This window comes from Trachinotus anak, unplaced genomic scaffold (genome assembly GCF_046630095.1).
Source record: "Trachinotus anak isolate AG129_WGS33_773 ecotype Australia unplaced genomic scaffold, CSIRO_AGI_Tana_v1 ptg000005l, whole genome shotgun sequence".
In the NCBI taxonomy this organism is placed as follows: Eukaryota; Metazoa; Chordata; class Actinopteri; order Carangiformes; family Carangidae; genus Trachinotus; species Trachinotus anak.
In genome coordinates, this window is record NW_027273856.1 from 10,123,212 (window position 1) to 10,138,011 (window position 14,800).

At 38.0% G+C, this 14,800-nt stretch overlaps 1 protein-coding gene across 5 annotated transcripts in view; it reads left to right on the top strand.

The window, feature by feature from the left end:
* Window positions 1-14,800, top strand: part of afap1 (actin filament associated protein 1) — a 135,703-nt gene that overhangs the window by 72,998 nt on the left and 47,905 nt on the right. For all 5 annotated transcript variants that reach the window (XM_071478321.1, XM_071478322.1, XM_071478323.1 and 2 more), the window contains exon 3: window positions 4,089-4,171. In XM_071478321.1, coding sequence (XP_071334422.1) covers window positions 4,089-4,171 — 83 coding nt within the window. The remainder of the gene's footprint in view (window positions 1-4,088; window positions 4,172-14,800) is intronic.

Here is a 14,800-nt window from a genome sequence, read left to right on the forward strand (position 1 = left end):
GACAGATAAGGGAGTGGTAACTTCTGACCCCAAAGAAATCAATGGAGCTTTCCTTGGCTTCTACTATAACTTATATAGTTCAGATTATTCAGCCTCATCCCTGGAAAAACAAAAAGAATTTCTGGACATGTTAAACTTTACAGCCCTAAATGAAGAATCTCTGACCTCTCTAGAGCTTGACCTAGAGACTGGGGAACTGTCTGAACTTGTATGAGGTGAGGGAAAACCCCTGGGCTAGATGGAATCCTAATTGAAAAGGTGTTCCAAGCTAAATTAATACCACTTATTAATAATGATCTAAAAATTCTTTGTATGGTATTAGCTAGAAGGCTAGAAGCACTTTTTGATAAAAAATGGTCCATCCTGATCAGAATGGATTTGTCAATGGAAGACAAGGTTTCCACAATATTTTAAGAGTACAACGCTATTTTGTCATTAGATGCCAAGAAGGCCTTTGACAGAGTAGAGTGACAGTATTTATTTGATGTTTTACAAATGTTTGGTATAAAAGGGAAATTTCTCAGTTGGATCCGGCTCCTTTACGCTATAACCCACAGGCTGTAATTCTTACTAATGGTCTCTCTTCAGCCCCCTTTGAACTCCATCAGGGAATGAGACAGGGTTGTCCTCTCTCTTCCCTGTTGTTAACCCTTGCCATTGAACCACTTGCCATGACAATTCGTATGAATGCCAATATAGCAGGAATAAAAGTAGGAGATATAGAACATTGTATAGCTCTTAACACCGATGATATAATTCTGTTCTGCTCCAACCTGAAACATACTTCACCTGCTTTACTTGATGTGATGAGCTCTTTCGGCATCTTTTCAGGTTACAAAGTAAACGCTACCAAATCTGAGATACTATTTCTGAATGAGGATGAGAGGAATTTCCCTGCAGTTCACACCCCTTTTACAATTTCAGTAGAGGGTTTCACCTATTTGGGAGTTGAGGTTACCCCAACTATTGATAAAATTGTTTCAACTAATCAGAATCAGAATCAGAATCAGTTTTATTGCCAAGTATGTTTCCACATACAAGGAATTTGTGCTGGTGTTTGGTGCAAAACAGTAACATAAATAGTGAGAGTAAAATTAAAGGTAAAATGAAATGTTAAAAATTAAAATTAAATTAAAATTAAATTATGATAACATATTAACAACAAAGAATAATTACAAACCTCTTACAGAAAAGGTTACTCATTTTATAAATAGGTGGACAAAATTACCGATATCAATGATTGGGCGTATCAGTATTATAAAAATGTGAGTCTTGCCTATGTTCCTGTACCTTTTTCAATCTATTCCACTTTCTCATCTGTCCTCTTTCTTTTTTTTTACTAAAAAAGGTTTACTGACTTCATCTGTAACAATAACCAGTCTAGGCTTAGGCTTTCCCTACTATATCTTCCATATAATAGAGGTGGATTACAATTACCACATATTTTATGGTACCACTGGGCAGCCCAAATAAAAGCAGGAATGCATTATTTTGTGAAGGACTGTCCTGTCAATAAAGGCAAAAAAAGCTTAACTCAATTTACTCCAATCTTCAGTAATGATAATTTCTGCCCGGGTAGAGCAGACCCGGGATTTAAGTTCAGGTGTCTGACTGAACTCAAGGGTAAATATGGTATCCCAACAAAACACTTCTTTAAATATCTCCAATTACACCGTTTTATGCTGGCCAGGCAGAATAAAAGTTTAAAACTACCCCCTTTATCCAGCCAACGTTTTAACTCTAGCGGACAGGTATCTGTATTATACAACTTATTTGTGAGTAATTGCAAAGAGTCTTAACACAGTATATTGCAAGCTTGGTGAACAGAATTGCAGGATAATTTATCTGAGAAAAAAATGGTGAAAAGAATGTTCTTAAGCTCAAACTAAGATGGTGAACACACACTACTACAATACAAATTGTTATCCAGACAGTACATTTGTCCATCTAAGTTGCATCACTTTAACCCAAACATCCCTGATACCTGCACTAAATGCCAATAGTTGTAAAGGTTCTTTGTATTATTGTATGTTGAAATGCCCCCAGATAATCTGTTTTTGGAAGAGGGTGCTGGACCTGTCTAGTCAGATCATAGGCAAGGAGGTTCCCCTAAATTGTGTATATTGAATATTTACCCAAATGGTTTTGTGACTTCTAAAAATGTCAGGTCTTAAATCAACATATGCAACATATGCATTGTATAGCCTTCTCATGGAAGAAACGGACAACTTCACAATTTCACAATGGCTGAAGGGAATGACCTTTTACTTTGCCATAGATAAGATAAGTTACATCACAGGAACAAACTTGAGGGGTTCTGGGACATTTGAAACATCTATTGTAACTTCCTGAATGATAATAATATTGTAGTTGAAGGATGGAACAATGAACTGAACTATTTGGTATGTATTTTTTGTTTCTTTGTTTGTTTATATTATTATTATTATCTTATTAAGTTGTTATTATTCATTTTCTATTATTATTTGTGATTGTTTTTCATTGAATTAATTATTGTTTATTTTTTCATATATGTTGTATTTATGTGCCTTCTTGTTCTACGTCTGTGCTGTTCTTGTGTTTAAACATACAATTTAAAATTCGCTAAAGAAATGTTTGAAAGAAAAAAAAAAAGATGCACTTGTTGTCTATATACTGTATGTCCATACCACAGATAAGGGACATAGGTTGATTCATCTTTACCACATGCATCTGTATTTCTGCACCAAACCATTTCAGCTATCCACTGTTGTATTCTTGTCACTCAAACTAAAGTCAACAGTGGCACCACAGTGTTTTTAACTCCGATAGCTAAGTTTGTGGTTAATAAGATCTTCTTAGTCATTCTCCTTTAAAAAAAAAAAAAAAAAACATGGTATGAATTGGAATTGTTGGAATAAGTCCTGCCCACTTTGACAAATCATCACCAAACTTTATGCCTGCACCCAGGAATCATCCTACATCATGCATACACATTTTTGTAGAAATCTAAGCAACTGTTACAACATGTAAATGTTCGTAATTTTTGTCACCCCCTATTGTCCAATTTGTGCCAAGTTTGAAAGAGAGACTGTGAATGACCTATATAAAGTTTGATGTTGATTTTCTTTGACAAAGATTTGCGACAAAATGTGTTTTTTAGGTTGGTAAAACATTTTGTTTGCTCATACTTTGGGAATTTTTTATAGTGCAAAAAAAAAAATTCTCTTGATAACTTTTAATCAGGCACGTGGAGATGTTACGTGCAAATTTTAAGGCATATCATGCTTAAACTGTGGGAGGAGTTTGAAAAAGTATCTTTTGCATATGTTATGACTTGTTACCTTGATTATGGTGCCCCTGGTGGCTCAGAGATGTATTTTTTTATGTAAGGTCTCTGTATCGGTCTACAGGTGCTGTATGAATTTCATGGCCCTCAGAATAATATTTCAGGTGAATTAAATAGTTTGTACTTTGTCCTGTAATAAGCCCCACCCACTTTGACCAATCATAACCCCCTTTGGTGCATGGGCTCAGGACTGGTCTTAGAACCTACCCACCAAATTTCGTAGAAATCGGTGCAGCCATTTATGAGTTATAAACTTTCCACATTTGTAGCGCTCCTAGTGGCCAAGGTTCGCCAAATTAGGTCTATATCCTCACAGTCCCGTGCCAATCACATATCTAAGATTTGGTGCAAATAGGACTTTGTTTGGGCAAGATATGTAACAATTCGTATTTTGATAGCTAGCTATAAAATTTTGTTCATCAATAACATGCGCAATTCTTAAAATAGCTAAATTGTACCTGTACCTACCGTGCGAAAAGCACCACCCTACCTTCAATGGTTTAGGTTGTGCAACCACTTTTAGTGGCAGAAAAATAAAAAAAGAGAAGAAATAAGAGAATACAAATCTGTACAATTACAATAGGGCTCCCAGCACCGCTGGTACTGGGAAACGAGTTGCCTTGCCCAATGCAGGCATTTTTTTCCAAATGCAGCTACTGAAATTTAACACGTAATATTGCAAAGTTCCCTCCTCCTCATGTCCACTCTATATGTATAGTAAAGAACTTTCCTTCAATTTCTGTCACTTTGTCCTCATCCCCAGAACCTTCATTCAAGTCAGAGATCCACAGTGGTTTACCGGCCCCACCTCAGATGCCCCTCCCTGAGATCCCTCATCCCTGGCTGGTAAGACTAATATCTCAACCTCACCTCAAGAGCTTTAACCTTACAGTATATCCTGTATATGATGAGGAGTTCCAATCAATTCAGACAACACTGGATCCTCCATGGAACCTGGGAGCAGGGAGTAGCATCATCTTTCTTGTCCATATGTCATCTTTATACCAAAAGTGTGCAACCGGAAAAGTGGAGAAGCAGAGAGAGAAAGAATTGTGAATGAATGACACATAAAGATAGTCTTCACAGAAGCTTTAGTGATGTCCCTCACTAGTAAATGTAGCAGCCAACTCAGTGTCACTGTGATTGCAGTGCTGTGTCTTGTACCTTTTCTAACTCTGGCTTGGCCAGGCTGTTGTGATAACTCTTATGCGAACGACATAAACTTTACATATTGTGATGGCAACACTGACAAATTCTGATTAGAGCAAAGTAATTCAAGTCATTTTCAGGTGATATGATTCTGGATGTGATTTTTGCTTAACATATTCACATTGTTTAGTAAACATCAGAACTTGGAAACACACTTGGTATTAACGTGCATCTTCAGTGATCCGATCACAAGTGGTCAGTTCTAAGTACATCTTTTCACACCTGGTTTTAAGATGCGTCTCCACATGCACCTCGAGTGACCACTTGTGATCAGATCTCACTTCCCTGCTTCAAATAAGAGAGAGAGAGCGATCTGATCACAAGTGGTCACTGGAGATGCATGTGGAGATGCATTTTAAAGCCAGGTGTGAACAGATGAACTTTGAGCTGACCACTTGTCATCGGATCACTCAGAATGAATGTTAGCACCAGGTCTGAACAGGGCCTTAGATACCCTGTGTCATAACTCAGCATTGATTTCAATCAAAAACTCATCAAAGAATATGGTTAAAAAAAGAGCAAAGATTTAATGTTATTAAGTCAAATTAAAGTGCACTGAAATGCTATCTAGTCACATGTTAGTCAGATTTAGTAATTCAGTGGGATGTGGTAGCCATGTAATAACTGTTTTTTACAGTCACTTGTAAAGCAGTGGGAAGGCTAGTCATGGATTCAGTATGTTTTCCTGTCTCACACGGAGCTTTTCATGAATCTGACACTCAGTGAGAACTGTAACGTCTCAATTGTTGCAATTGTGTGTGTGTATAAGTGATAGTGGGAGTAATATGAGGAACATGCATGTGTAAAGAGACCCAGCATGAGGAGTAACAGGGAGTTTGTGTGTCGTTAGTGTCGGAGCAGATGCCTCTGATGGAAAGCAGGTGGCCATGATGGCTTGCAAAGCCCTCTCGCCAATAAGCCACAGCTCCTTGTTCTACATTTTCTTATACACACACATACATGCACACACCCTGATGCATAAGGCCTTACAGTGCAGTTTGTAATTAGAACCAGTCCACAGCCTTAGCCTCCTCCAGTGACCCCAGTGTGTGTCTGGAAATCACAGCCCAGGTTTTCTCAGAAAACTAGATGAGAGAGGAGTGAGCGAGCAGGACTGAGCAGGATTGATGTCTCCCTGTCTCTTCTTTTTGTCTTCCTCCTCTCCTCCTATCTTTTTGGCTAATTTTCCTGCAATCTGACCAGCTTTTGAGGTGTTAGAAGATAAAATGCATAGCAGTGCTCTTGCAACTGAAAGCCCAGTTCTGTTAGATGTTTTCCTTTAATAAAGCTGTGTCTCACGGGTTATTAATAAATGTGACCAAAGGTACCAAAAGCTGAGTATCTGTCTGAGTGTTAATCTTGATTTAAATCAAAATTTTGCCCATTTCTGCACCATTTTATTCAGGCCGATGTGTTATGTGTAGACCATGTAACATTTTTGGACTACTGTAACTCTGACTTTGTATCAATGTCAGCATCAAGTTAGATAGATAGATAGATAGATAGAATATCTACACTAAAAACAGCATTAGATCAAAATTAAGGAAAATTCAGTGTCACAGCCTAGGGCCTGTATTAGTGGTTTGCCCAATAATCCTTATAACTGATTATGATAACATTGTACCAATCAAAGTAAAGACTAACATCAAGGGACATGAAAACAAGGGCAGGAATGCAAGTGGTCAGAAAATCACACAGGTTCTAAACAACCCCTCTAATTAAAGTAGTAAAGTACAGTTCTCATAAATATATTTGGAACGCAGTTAGTATCTTTTATTTTCTTCCAGCTCTCTGTCTCTCTCTTGCTGTCTCTCTGCTCTGAAATTACCATTAATCACATTTCCAAACTGACCTCTGGACAAGCTGTCCAGACAGAGAGAAAAATCTCTTCTGATCCCTCTCTCCACCCTCCATTCTTTTAAGTTGCATAAATTTTAGCCTGCTTGAAAATAGATAGATGGGTGAGAAAAAGAGGAAAAAGGGGAGGAGAGTACAAATGATAAATGGATAAACAGGGTAGGGAGTAGAAGAAACAAAAAAGAACATGATCTAGTGCAGATGAAACACTCAAACTATGTTTTGTCAGGTCTTGATATTTCAAATGTAGTTACAGAATAGAGTATTTTATAAAGCATCAGTTGAGTGAGTTATTGTGGGTGAATAAGTGCAGAAATAGAGGAAAGAGATGTCGTGGAAGAATGTGACAGTATGTAGGAGGAAGAGAGGGTCTTGGCCACGGTCTGTCTGTGACCCATCAAGGCTCATAGCCGAGCCAAACCAGTGCTTACTGCTAGACTGAGAGCCTGCGGCTTAAGAAGCTACATCAGTACTCTGTCAACCCCAAAGCCTGCGGCAGCCATTTTGATTACTCACTGTTATATAAGGAATAATTACTCAAGAGTAGCTCAGTGGATTTACAGTTAATTGTAAATGTTTAGTAAAGTGACAGTATTATTGCAGTTATACATTACTCAAACATGTAAATAACATGGACAAATGGAGGTTGTCATTCACACAATATTCAGCTTGTGTGGTATGTACGAAGGGGGAAGTAGTCAAATTATATGTACCTCCATGATGTGTTTGTGCAATGTGAAATTTTTCTGTCAACCTTGTCATGGATTCCCTGTACCTCCTGACAAGCTCTGAAATGTTCACAGTTACATGTGACTCTTGTTAGCCTGAGCATTAGCTAAAAGAAACAAAAAGATGATGTGTAGTAAATTGCTATGTAGCTTAGGGCTGAATGATGTTATCATATCATTATCTAATATTGATATCATAAAAGGCAATGATATGAACAATATTAAAATTTGCCTCCCCATCACAGCCACCCTTGCATGTACAGGTAAAGCCAACTCCTTGAGAAGTGTAAGGAAGTAACTTGATAAATAAATGCTCACTGACATGATGAGATCACCTCTATGTCCTAAGGTAATCCTTTGCGTTTGTACAAATGATCACACTGTACACTATACTAAATAACACAGGTAAAATAAGACTTACTGTATAGTATATGGATTTGATATCCCCTAATCAAATACATAGTCATTGGGTTCATTTTTGTTTTGAAGCTAAAACTGGTCTGCTTTGAACCACCCTAATGCCTTGCTGTGTGTGTGAGTGTGGTCAATAAGAAGTCCCTGCAAAACACAACTGAAGTCTAATACAGAGAAAAAATTTAAAGGCAAATGCGTGTCTTGACCCAAAGCAAGCCATAATGTTAAATGCAACAATTATTATTATGATTACTGTTTAAATTTTAATTATAACTATAACTGTGGTTGATCACAGTGGTTAATTACTGTGGTTAAAGTAATGTGGGTTTGTTTAGTGTCAGTCAAAATATGGTGGAAGGCAGAAGCGCTCCTCTGGATATTTTTCAGCCTTTGAATACCCTTTTTACACCAAAATTTGTAGTCTAAGAGGGTTTTTAAATGCAGGTAAACCCGCTAAAAATGTGATTGACTCCTTTTACACTGCCAGAAAAGTTTGTGTCCGTTCGGAGAGGACACACAACAAGTAACATCATCACATGCACTTAGAGGGCACAGACACAGGCAAACAGTGAGCTGCTAGCTGCCAAGCAAACTGAATAAAATTGCATCACTTCGCAACTCATAGTCAAGTTGCTGTTCCTGTCAGTGATTGTGTGTTTTTAAACAGCTCACTCTTTCATCCCCAAGAACAGTGTGGCTGCAGTGTTTCTGGTTTAACAGCACCTCGCTAATTAGGTTAGAGGTCTGTTCACAGTGTCTGTGCTCTGAAAAAACGTTACAGCTTGGAAAATAACAGTATTGATAATACATTTGCTATTCTCTTGTTAACAGAGGTGGCATTCAGCAGGCCAACCCAGTACTGCTACTGGTCCCTTGCCATGTGTTGGCAGTGTTATTATTTTAAAGTTTAAATGCAAACAGAAAGTGCTGCTGTAATTATTTATATGTCGTTTCTGTTATGAAACGTGGTGAAAGTTATTACTTTTTGAACATTTTCAGCACATTTTAACAATACCACAATATTGCTAATAATAGTGATAATTTTGGTCACTATTATTGTGATATTAAATTAAACATTAGCTAGAATAAAAGTCTGCAAGTTAAATTTGGATAACATCAACTGCAATGCAATAAACTACCCAAAGTACACTCTCATAAAGAAACATGTTCACTCTGTAACACAACAAGTGTTCCTCTCATTGTAAATAAAAATACATATATAGATATCTGCTCATAACCCAATGTGATGTCTTCACGATTTGTTTTGTCCAACCAACAGTCCAATAAACAAGTATATTCAATTCATAATGATATAAAACAGGGAACAGTAGCAAATCCTTACATTTGAACCAGCAAATGTTTGACATTTTTGCTTGATTAAAGGTTCCAGTAATTAATCAATGAGGATTCTGTTAATCGACCAATCAACTGACAAATGTGCTGTATTATTTTACCACTAATAAGATTCTTTTGCAATGTATCATCTTCTTATGATAAGATAGTATTGATGGATTTTAAATTATGATGATGATGGCGATCCTCTAAACAGCAGTAAAAGTGGCCTCCTGGTGTTGTTATAAAAAAGGCCCTCATGATCCAGTCATGGGTGTAGGGTTGAGTGTATGTGCATGTGCAAGAGGATAAATCAGTAAAAGTGGTGTATTTGCCCAGACATGTACACTGTGTACACTCAGAGAGAAAAAGGATCTTTTCGTGTCAGTTTGATTTTCTCCACAGCCCTTACCTCAGAAATTCTCCTTAGTGATCTAAGAAAGAGAGTCAGTGCAACATGTTACATGCCACACAAACATACACACATGCAGTTACTCACACAATAAACAAGGTCTGGCTCTAATAAGATCACAACACTAAGTGTGACAAAAGCCAACTGTAGGTAAGTCTTGTAGGACAACAAGAATCTCTCTTTCTCTCTCTGTCTCAATTCATATCCAAGATTTATGCTACACTAATAATGTTCTTTTATCTTTGCTATGAAATACATTTGTGCCTGTTGTCTCAGCCACTTGAAAATTTTCTGTCAAGATGTTAAGTAGTTTGAACAAAAGTCCTGAAAAGTAAAATGTAAATTCAGGGCTTCCCAACAAGGATATGGAGTAGACAGACAGTAGGAAAAAGGAGACTAGCTGTAACCTGTAACACCATGAATGCCCTTGAGGAAAACTGAAGTAGTGCAGTGTTATCCCCCTCTTATTACACTTAATCATGTCATACCCCTCTCTATGATGGCTGGAGTTTTGGCCATTACGACTTGGTTGGATGACATGTTATATGACCTGCTTTGTTTTATGTGTACCTCAGTCTTGAAACCACTTTTAATTGGGTGCCTTGCAGACAGAACTCTTGGACTCAGGTATGTGAAGGAATGTACAATTCTGGGCAAGATGTAACAAAGTTTAACTCAGTTTTCAATAGATTGAAAACCATCCATCAACATGTTAGGTAGTGCCTTGTCAACAGGCAAGGTATTTGGGAGCGCAACCAGTGGTTATTCTTATATCTGGATATGTTTAGATTAAATTATTCAAGTCATTAAAAAGTCCAAAAATAATCAAAAAGTGCCATAACAAGTTCCATGAGCCCAAGATGATGTTTTTAAATTGTTCTAAGGTATTCACTTTGTAAAGATACAGACCGGATAAAAGCAGCCAATCCTTACATTTTAGAAGCAAGCAAATGTTTGGCTTTTCTGATAATTGTTCCAGTGCTAATGCTTTAACATCAGTTGCTTTTCATTCCGTATTCCAGTCACATCATCAGTTGCATCCTAAGGGCTGCTGAGGCTCCATGGCACTACTGTTTTAGCAGAATGTGGACTAGTCCTCTTGTTGAGACACAAATGGTTTCCATCTGTGTTGACATTGGAGAGCGACCTCCTCCCTTGCCCCTTCCTCCTCTCCTCCCTTGTCTTCCCCCAAAACAGACATTCCCTTTGCCACAAGTTAACATCTAACACAACCATAGACTTGTGTTGCATCATGCACATGCTAAAAAATTCACAGCATGGGTCGTGTTTGTCTGGTTTCTGTTTTGTACTTAGAGCACAGAAGTCTGTGGAAATGTGTTCATACGGTGGATATGTTGTATACACACAAGCCGTGTTGTGATATCCTGTGCAGTCTAGGTCCCATTTGGAATTAATTTCCCCCTCTTCTCATTTGGAATTAGACAACCACCATCCCCCAGTACATTGACAGACAAATATGCACCTCAGCAGCCCAATCTTCAAAAGCAGTCAATAGTGTATTCAAGTGTAAATGCACTCCTATCTATTAGGTATCACTGGAGGTTGGGAAAGATATTAGTTGTTTGAACTTACCATCTTCTCAAAGCATGTCTTACCCACCGCAAGTCATTACCATGTTGGTGGCAGCAGACCAGCAGCTTTGTATCTGGAATAAATGTGGGCGTGCTGAATTTTTCCAAACCAAATGTTTTTTAGCCCGAAGGGGAGACACATTGTAGCGAGTAAATGTGTCACTGTGCTGTGTCAAGCTATGGATTGCATGTGCAGCAACATTTTCAGTTGAACAAGTCCTGCTTTTGTGTATCTTAAGAAATGATTTGCCTTTGGGAATTTGTCACATGGCATGGTTTGGTCTCAATTTGAGTCTTTTTTCATATTTGACTTCATTCATTAGTAGGGTTTCTGTACTTGGCAGCTTGGTTAACCACAGCAAAGCATTCAGTGACATCAGCGCTATTGTGTCATTGACTGGAGACAGGAAATTACATGGTTTAACAGATCATATTGAAAAGCGTCACACTTTATCACTGGGGTAACCAAACAAGTGGCAAATTGGACATTGATTAAGTCTTAACTGCAGTAAACCATGGGACTTAACAAATGCCCACACATGGTTAATCCTAAGGGCCAAAAGTGTTTCAGTCTACTTATATTGACGCTCTTTGGAAAAAGTCCCTGCTGAGAAACTGGAGCACACATGGAAAACCTATTTCACAACTTTTTTCCCCCCACTGAAGTGCTTTGGAAGGCTTTTTTACAATGCCAGGATTTTTTCCTGACACATGATGTGATCAAAGTCACTTAATAACACACTGTGGGAAAATTGAAGCTATTTCTGCAGTCTGGTTGACATCCTCTGCCCACCACCATGACCGTTAATTGGAAATGTCCATTCATTCCATCTGTTTATGACATGATTATTGTCCAGAAACATCTGCATCCAAAGATGGTGATGTAACATGATTACTAAAACATTCTACGAATTTAGATATTTTTACCCTGTAATGTTTTGTCACTTATTTAGGTTGGTAGGCCTGTTTATATTGTAACGTTATGTGTTACGTGTTACATGTTCAATAGGGCTGTCACTGACGACTATTTTCGATTGACTAATCTAGGGACTGTTTTATCATTTTGTCAATTAATCTATATGATTAATCTTCCTCCAGAAAATCTAAATGACACACTTTGATGACTTTATGGCTTTATGAGAATATTTAGCAGCTACAAGGACAAAAGATATTAAACAGCTCTCCCTACTAATGAATAGACAACACTTAAAAATGAAGTAATCCTTCACTTTTTTGTGACTGATTGCACTGTAAACCATGAAAAATAATAATCACAAAATAACACTGGTTAAACAAGACTTAAAGTGAAGGCATTTGAACTGTGATTTGCTCATCCTCCTAAAGTCACCCCATGTGATTGAAGTGTGACTGCTCAAGCAACATATTAAGTCAAGGTCTGTCTAATCTGCAATCTGGAAATTGATTTCTTTGCAGAGCTAGCAACATAATGTAAAAGTATCCCATTTTCAAACTTAACATTTAAGCAGGTAGGGAGTGGGAGTGCTTTACTGGCACAGGTTTCTGTAATTGTGATTATTTGTTGTAAGTAATCTTGCATAGTCAACTGAGGTCTGGGAAGATTTAATGTGAGTGTCCTTTCAGCAACAGTAAATATGGATAACTGAAATCATTCAAGTTATACAGCACTACTTTGCATCAGAGGCTAATAGCTTATCACAACTATCTATATTGGTGTAAATGTCAAAACTGGGGTATATGTTAAATTCTTTCACTTGAATTATTTTTTCTTTAATTCTTTAAGGAATTGCAACAAAGAAATCGATCAAGCTCTGCTGTAACCTGCTTCCTGCCTATGTGACTGAACTTAAAGTGTGTGTGTGTGTGTGTGTGTGTGTTTTGTGTTTCTTGTTGTTGGACATGCATAACATCATATGACTCTTCTTTTAGTTTTAGTACAACACACTGGTCCCATTCCAGACATGGACCTAGTTTGTAGCACAGGGAAAACAGGACCACCCCACCCTTCTTTTCCAAAGCTGCTGACATCCAGTCCCTACCAGCTTCCACTGGGTCCTGCTGACCCACATTTGCACCTCATTGTGAGGTGAGAGAAATGCAGGAAACACCCAATCAACCTCATTCTACAGTTGTTTTTTCAAACTTTGCTAGCAAGCTGGCACATCTGCCAGTAACGGCACTCTGGTGAATGCACCTGTTCAGCAAAGTACACACTTAACTTGCCAGGAAGGAGGAAGTGATGGAGGGGAAGTGAGAGAATAGAGTTTAACATGGTAGTTGTGAGAAAGGTTTTGTTCTGTCGAAGGTAACACTAGCATGGATGGTTCATGTATAAACAAAGAGATGGAACACTAATATGTTTATTGCAGAGGTTGGCAGGGCTTGAGCTTGGCTGAGGCCTTGTGTCCTGCAGACGAGGTTTTTAGAGAGATTTAGTATCAGTCTAGTTCTTGTTTTCTTGTTCTCATACTAGATTTCTGTGTTTGAATACATTGTAGTATGTATGTGTGTGAGGTGAAAAGGGGGCTCTTATGTAAAGAGTGCATTTTACCTAATCAGCTGACATCTGCATTGAATTCATCTTCCACACAATGAGGCTTTCAGTATTGGTGCTGGAGAGCTGCCACTGTTGCAACCACCTCAGTAACAGGCTCATTCAAACTGAATATGTCCTGTCACCTCCAGATGTTCTTGTGTTTCAACAGAGTTTCTGTACAAACTGTAATCATAAAACATTTCTCCATCCTCTAGTATCTAGTTGTCTCAGGGTTATCCTGGGACAAACCAGGATGATGGGTAACTGCACCACTGCCTTTTGTGCTTCATCTTCTCCTGCAGTCTGGCTTCAATTTATAACTCGTTGCTTTAGCTTTACCTCATGCTTAAGCTTCAAAGAATGCATGGGGTGAAGGGGTATGTGTGCACGGATATCTTTCCTCATTTTGTCCCATCTGTCCTTTCTATGCCTTTCACCATTATTGGAGGTTTTAAAGCTTTGACAAGGCTCATAGTCTTGCACACTACTTGAAAATCTGAAATGATTGGATGTATACTGATACAGCAGCAACTGATCTGAAACATTTGGTGGTCAGTCCTTGATTTATCTGACAAGAAACAGAACTGAAAACACATGTGCTTAAACAAATATGGGTGGCAGTAGCTTGGAAATGAGAGGAGCAGCTGGGACTAACTGCAAAAATCGGGTAAAGGAAAGTGAAGGAGTAGCATTACCCTCGCCTTCAAATAACTACCATCCACGTGACCTTGAGCAAGACACTTAATTTCCAGTTGTACAAGTAGAAAAGCAACCAGAGGCCAACAGTAGAAGACTGTGGTTTCACTGTGCAGCTCCCAGATGCAAATGTGTAAAAACTGTGAAGCAGGGTGGTGCTGGAGAAGAGCATAGGCCTCAGCAAAACCCTGCTCTGGATAAATTAATATAAAGCAAACCTTACAAAAAAACTATAATCCTTGCCCTGAGGTAACTGAAGGTTTGTACAATATTTGTTAGGTTTTCATTAACATTTGTATGTCATTGTATTTGTATGTCCTTCAAATACAAGTAGTTGATATTCAGTTTTTTGTTTTGTTTTTATATTAAACTTACAGTCTGAACCAACATTTGCATATACAGTACCTTTCTTTAAGGATACAGTTTTGAAAAAATGCATTGAAAATATGTGTTTGTGTTCTCATTGAAACGATGCTAAAGGCTTACGTTATGGCAATCAGTTTGAACTATTTTCATTTCAAGACAGTTTGCTATGGTGGATGGCTCTAAAAACCCTAATAACCATGAACCTCTGCTGTTGCACATGGAAAGTAAACAGTTTGCCATAGTTGACAAATCCCTCCCATAAATGACCCAGATCCTGAAAGTAGACTGATTTAAAGCCACTGCATGAGCAGACTGCTAAATATACTTTTAGAGTTGAGTGCACATAAGGGTTTT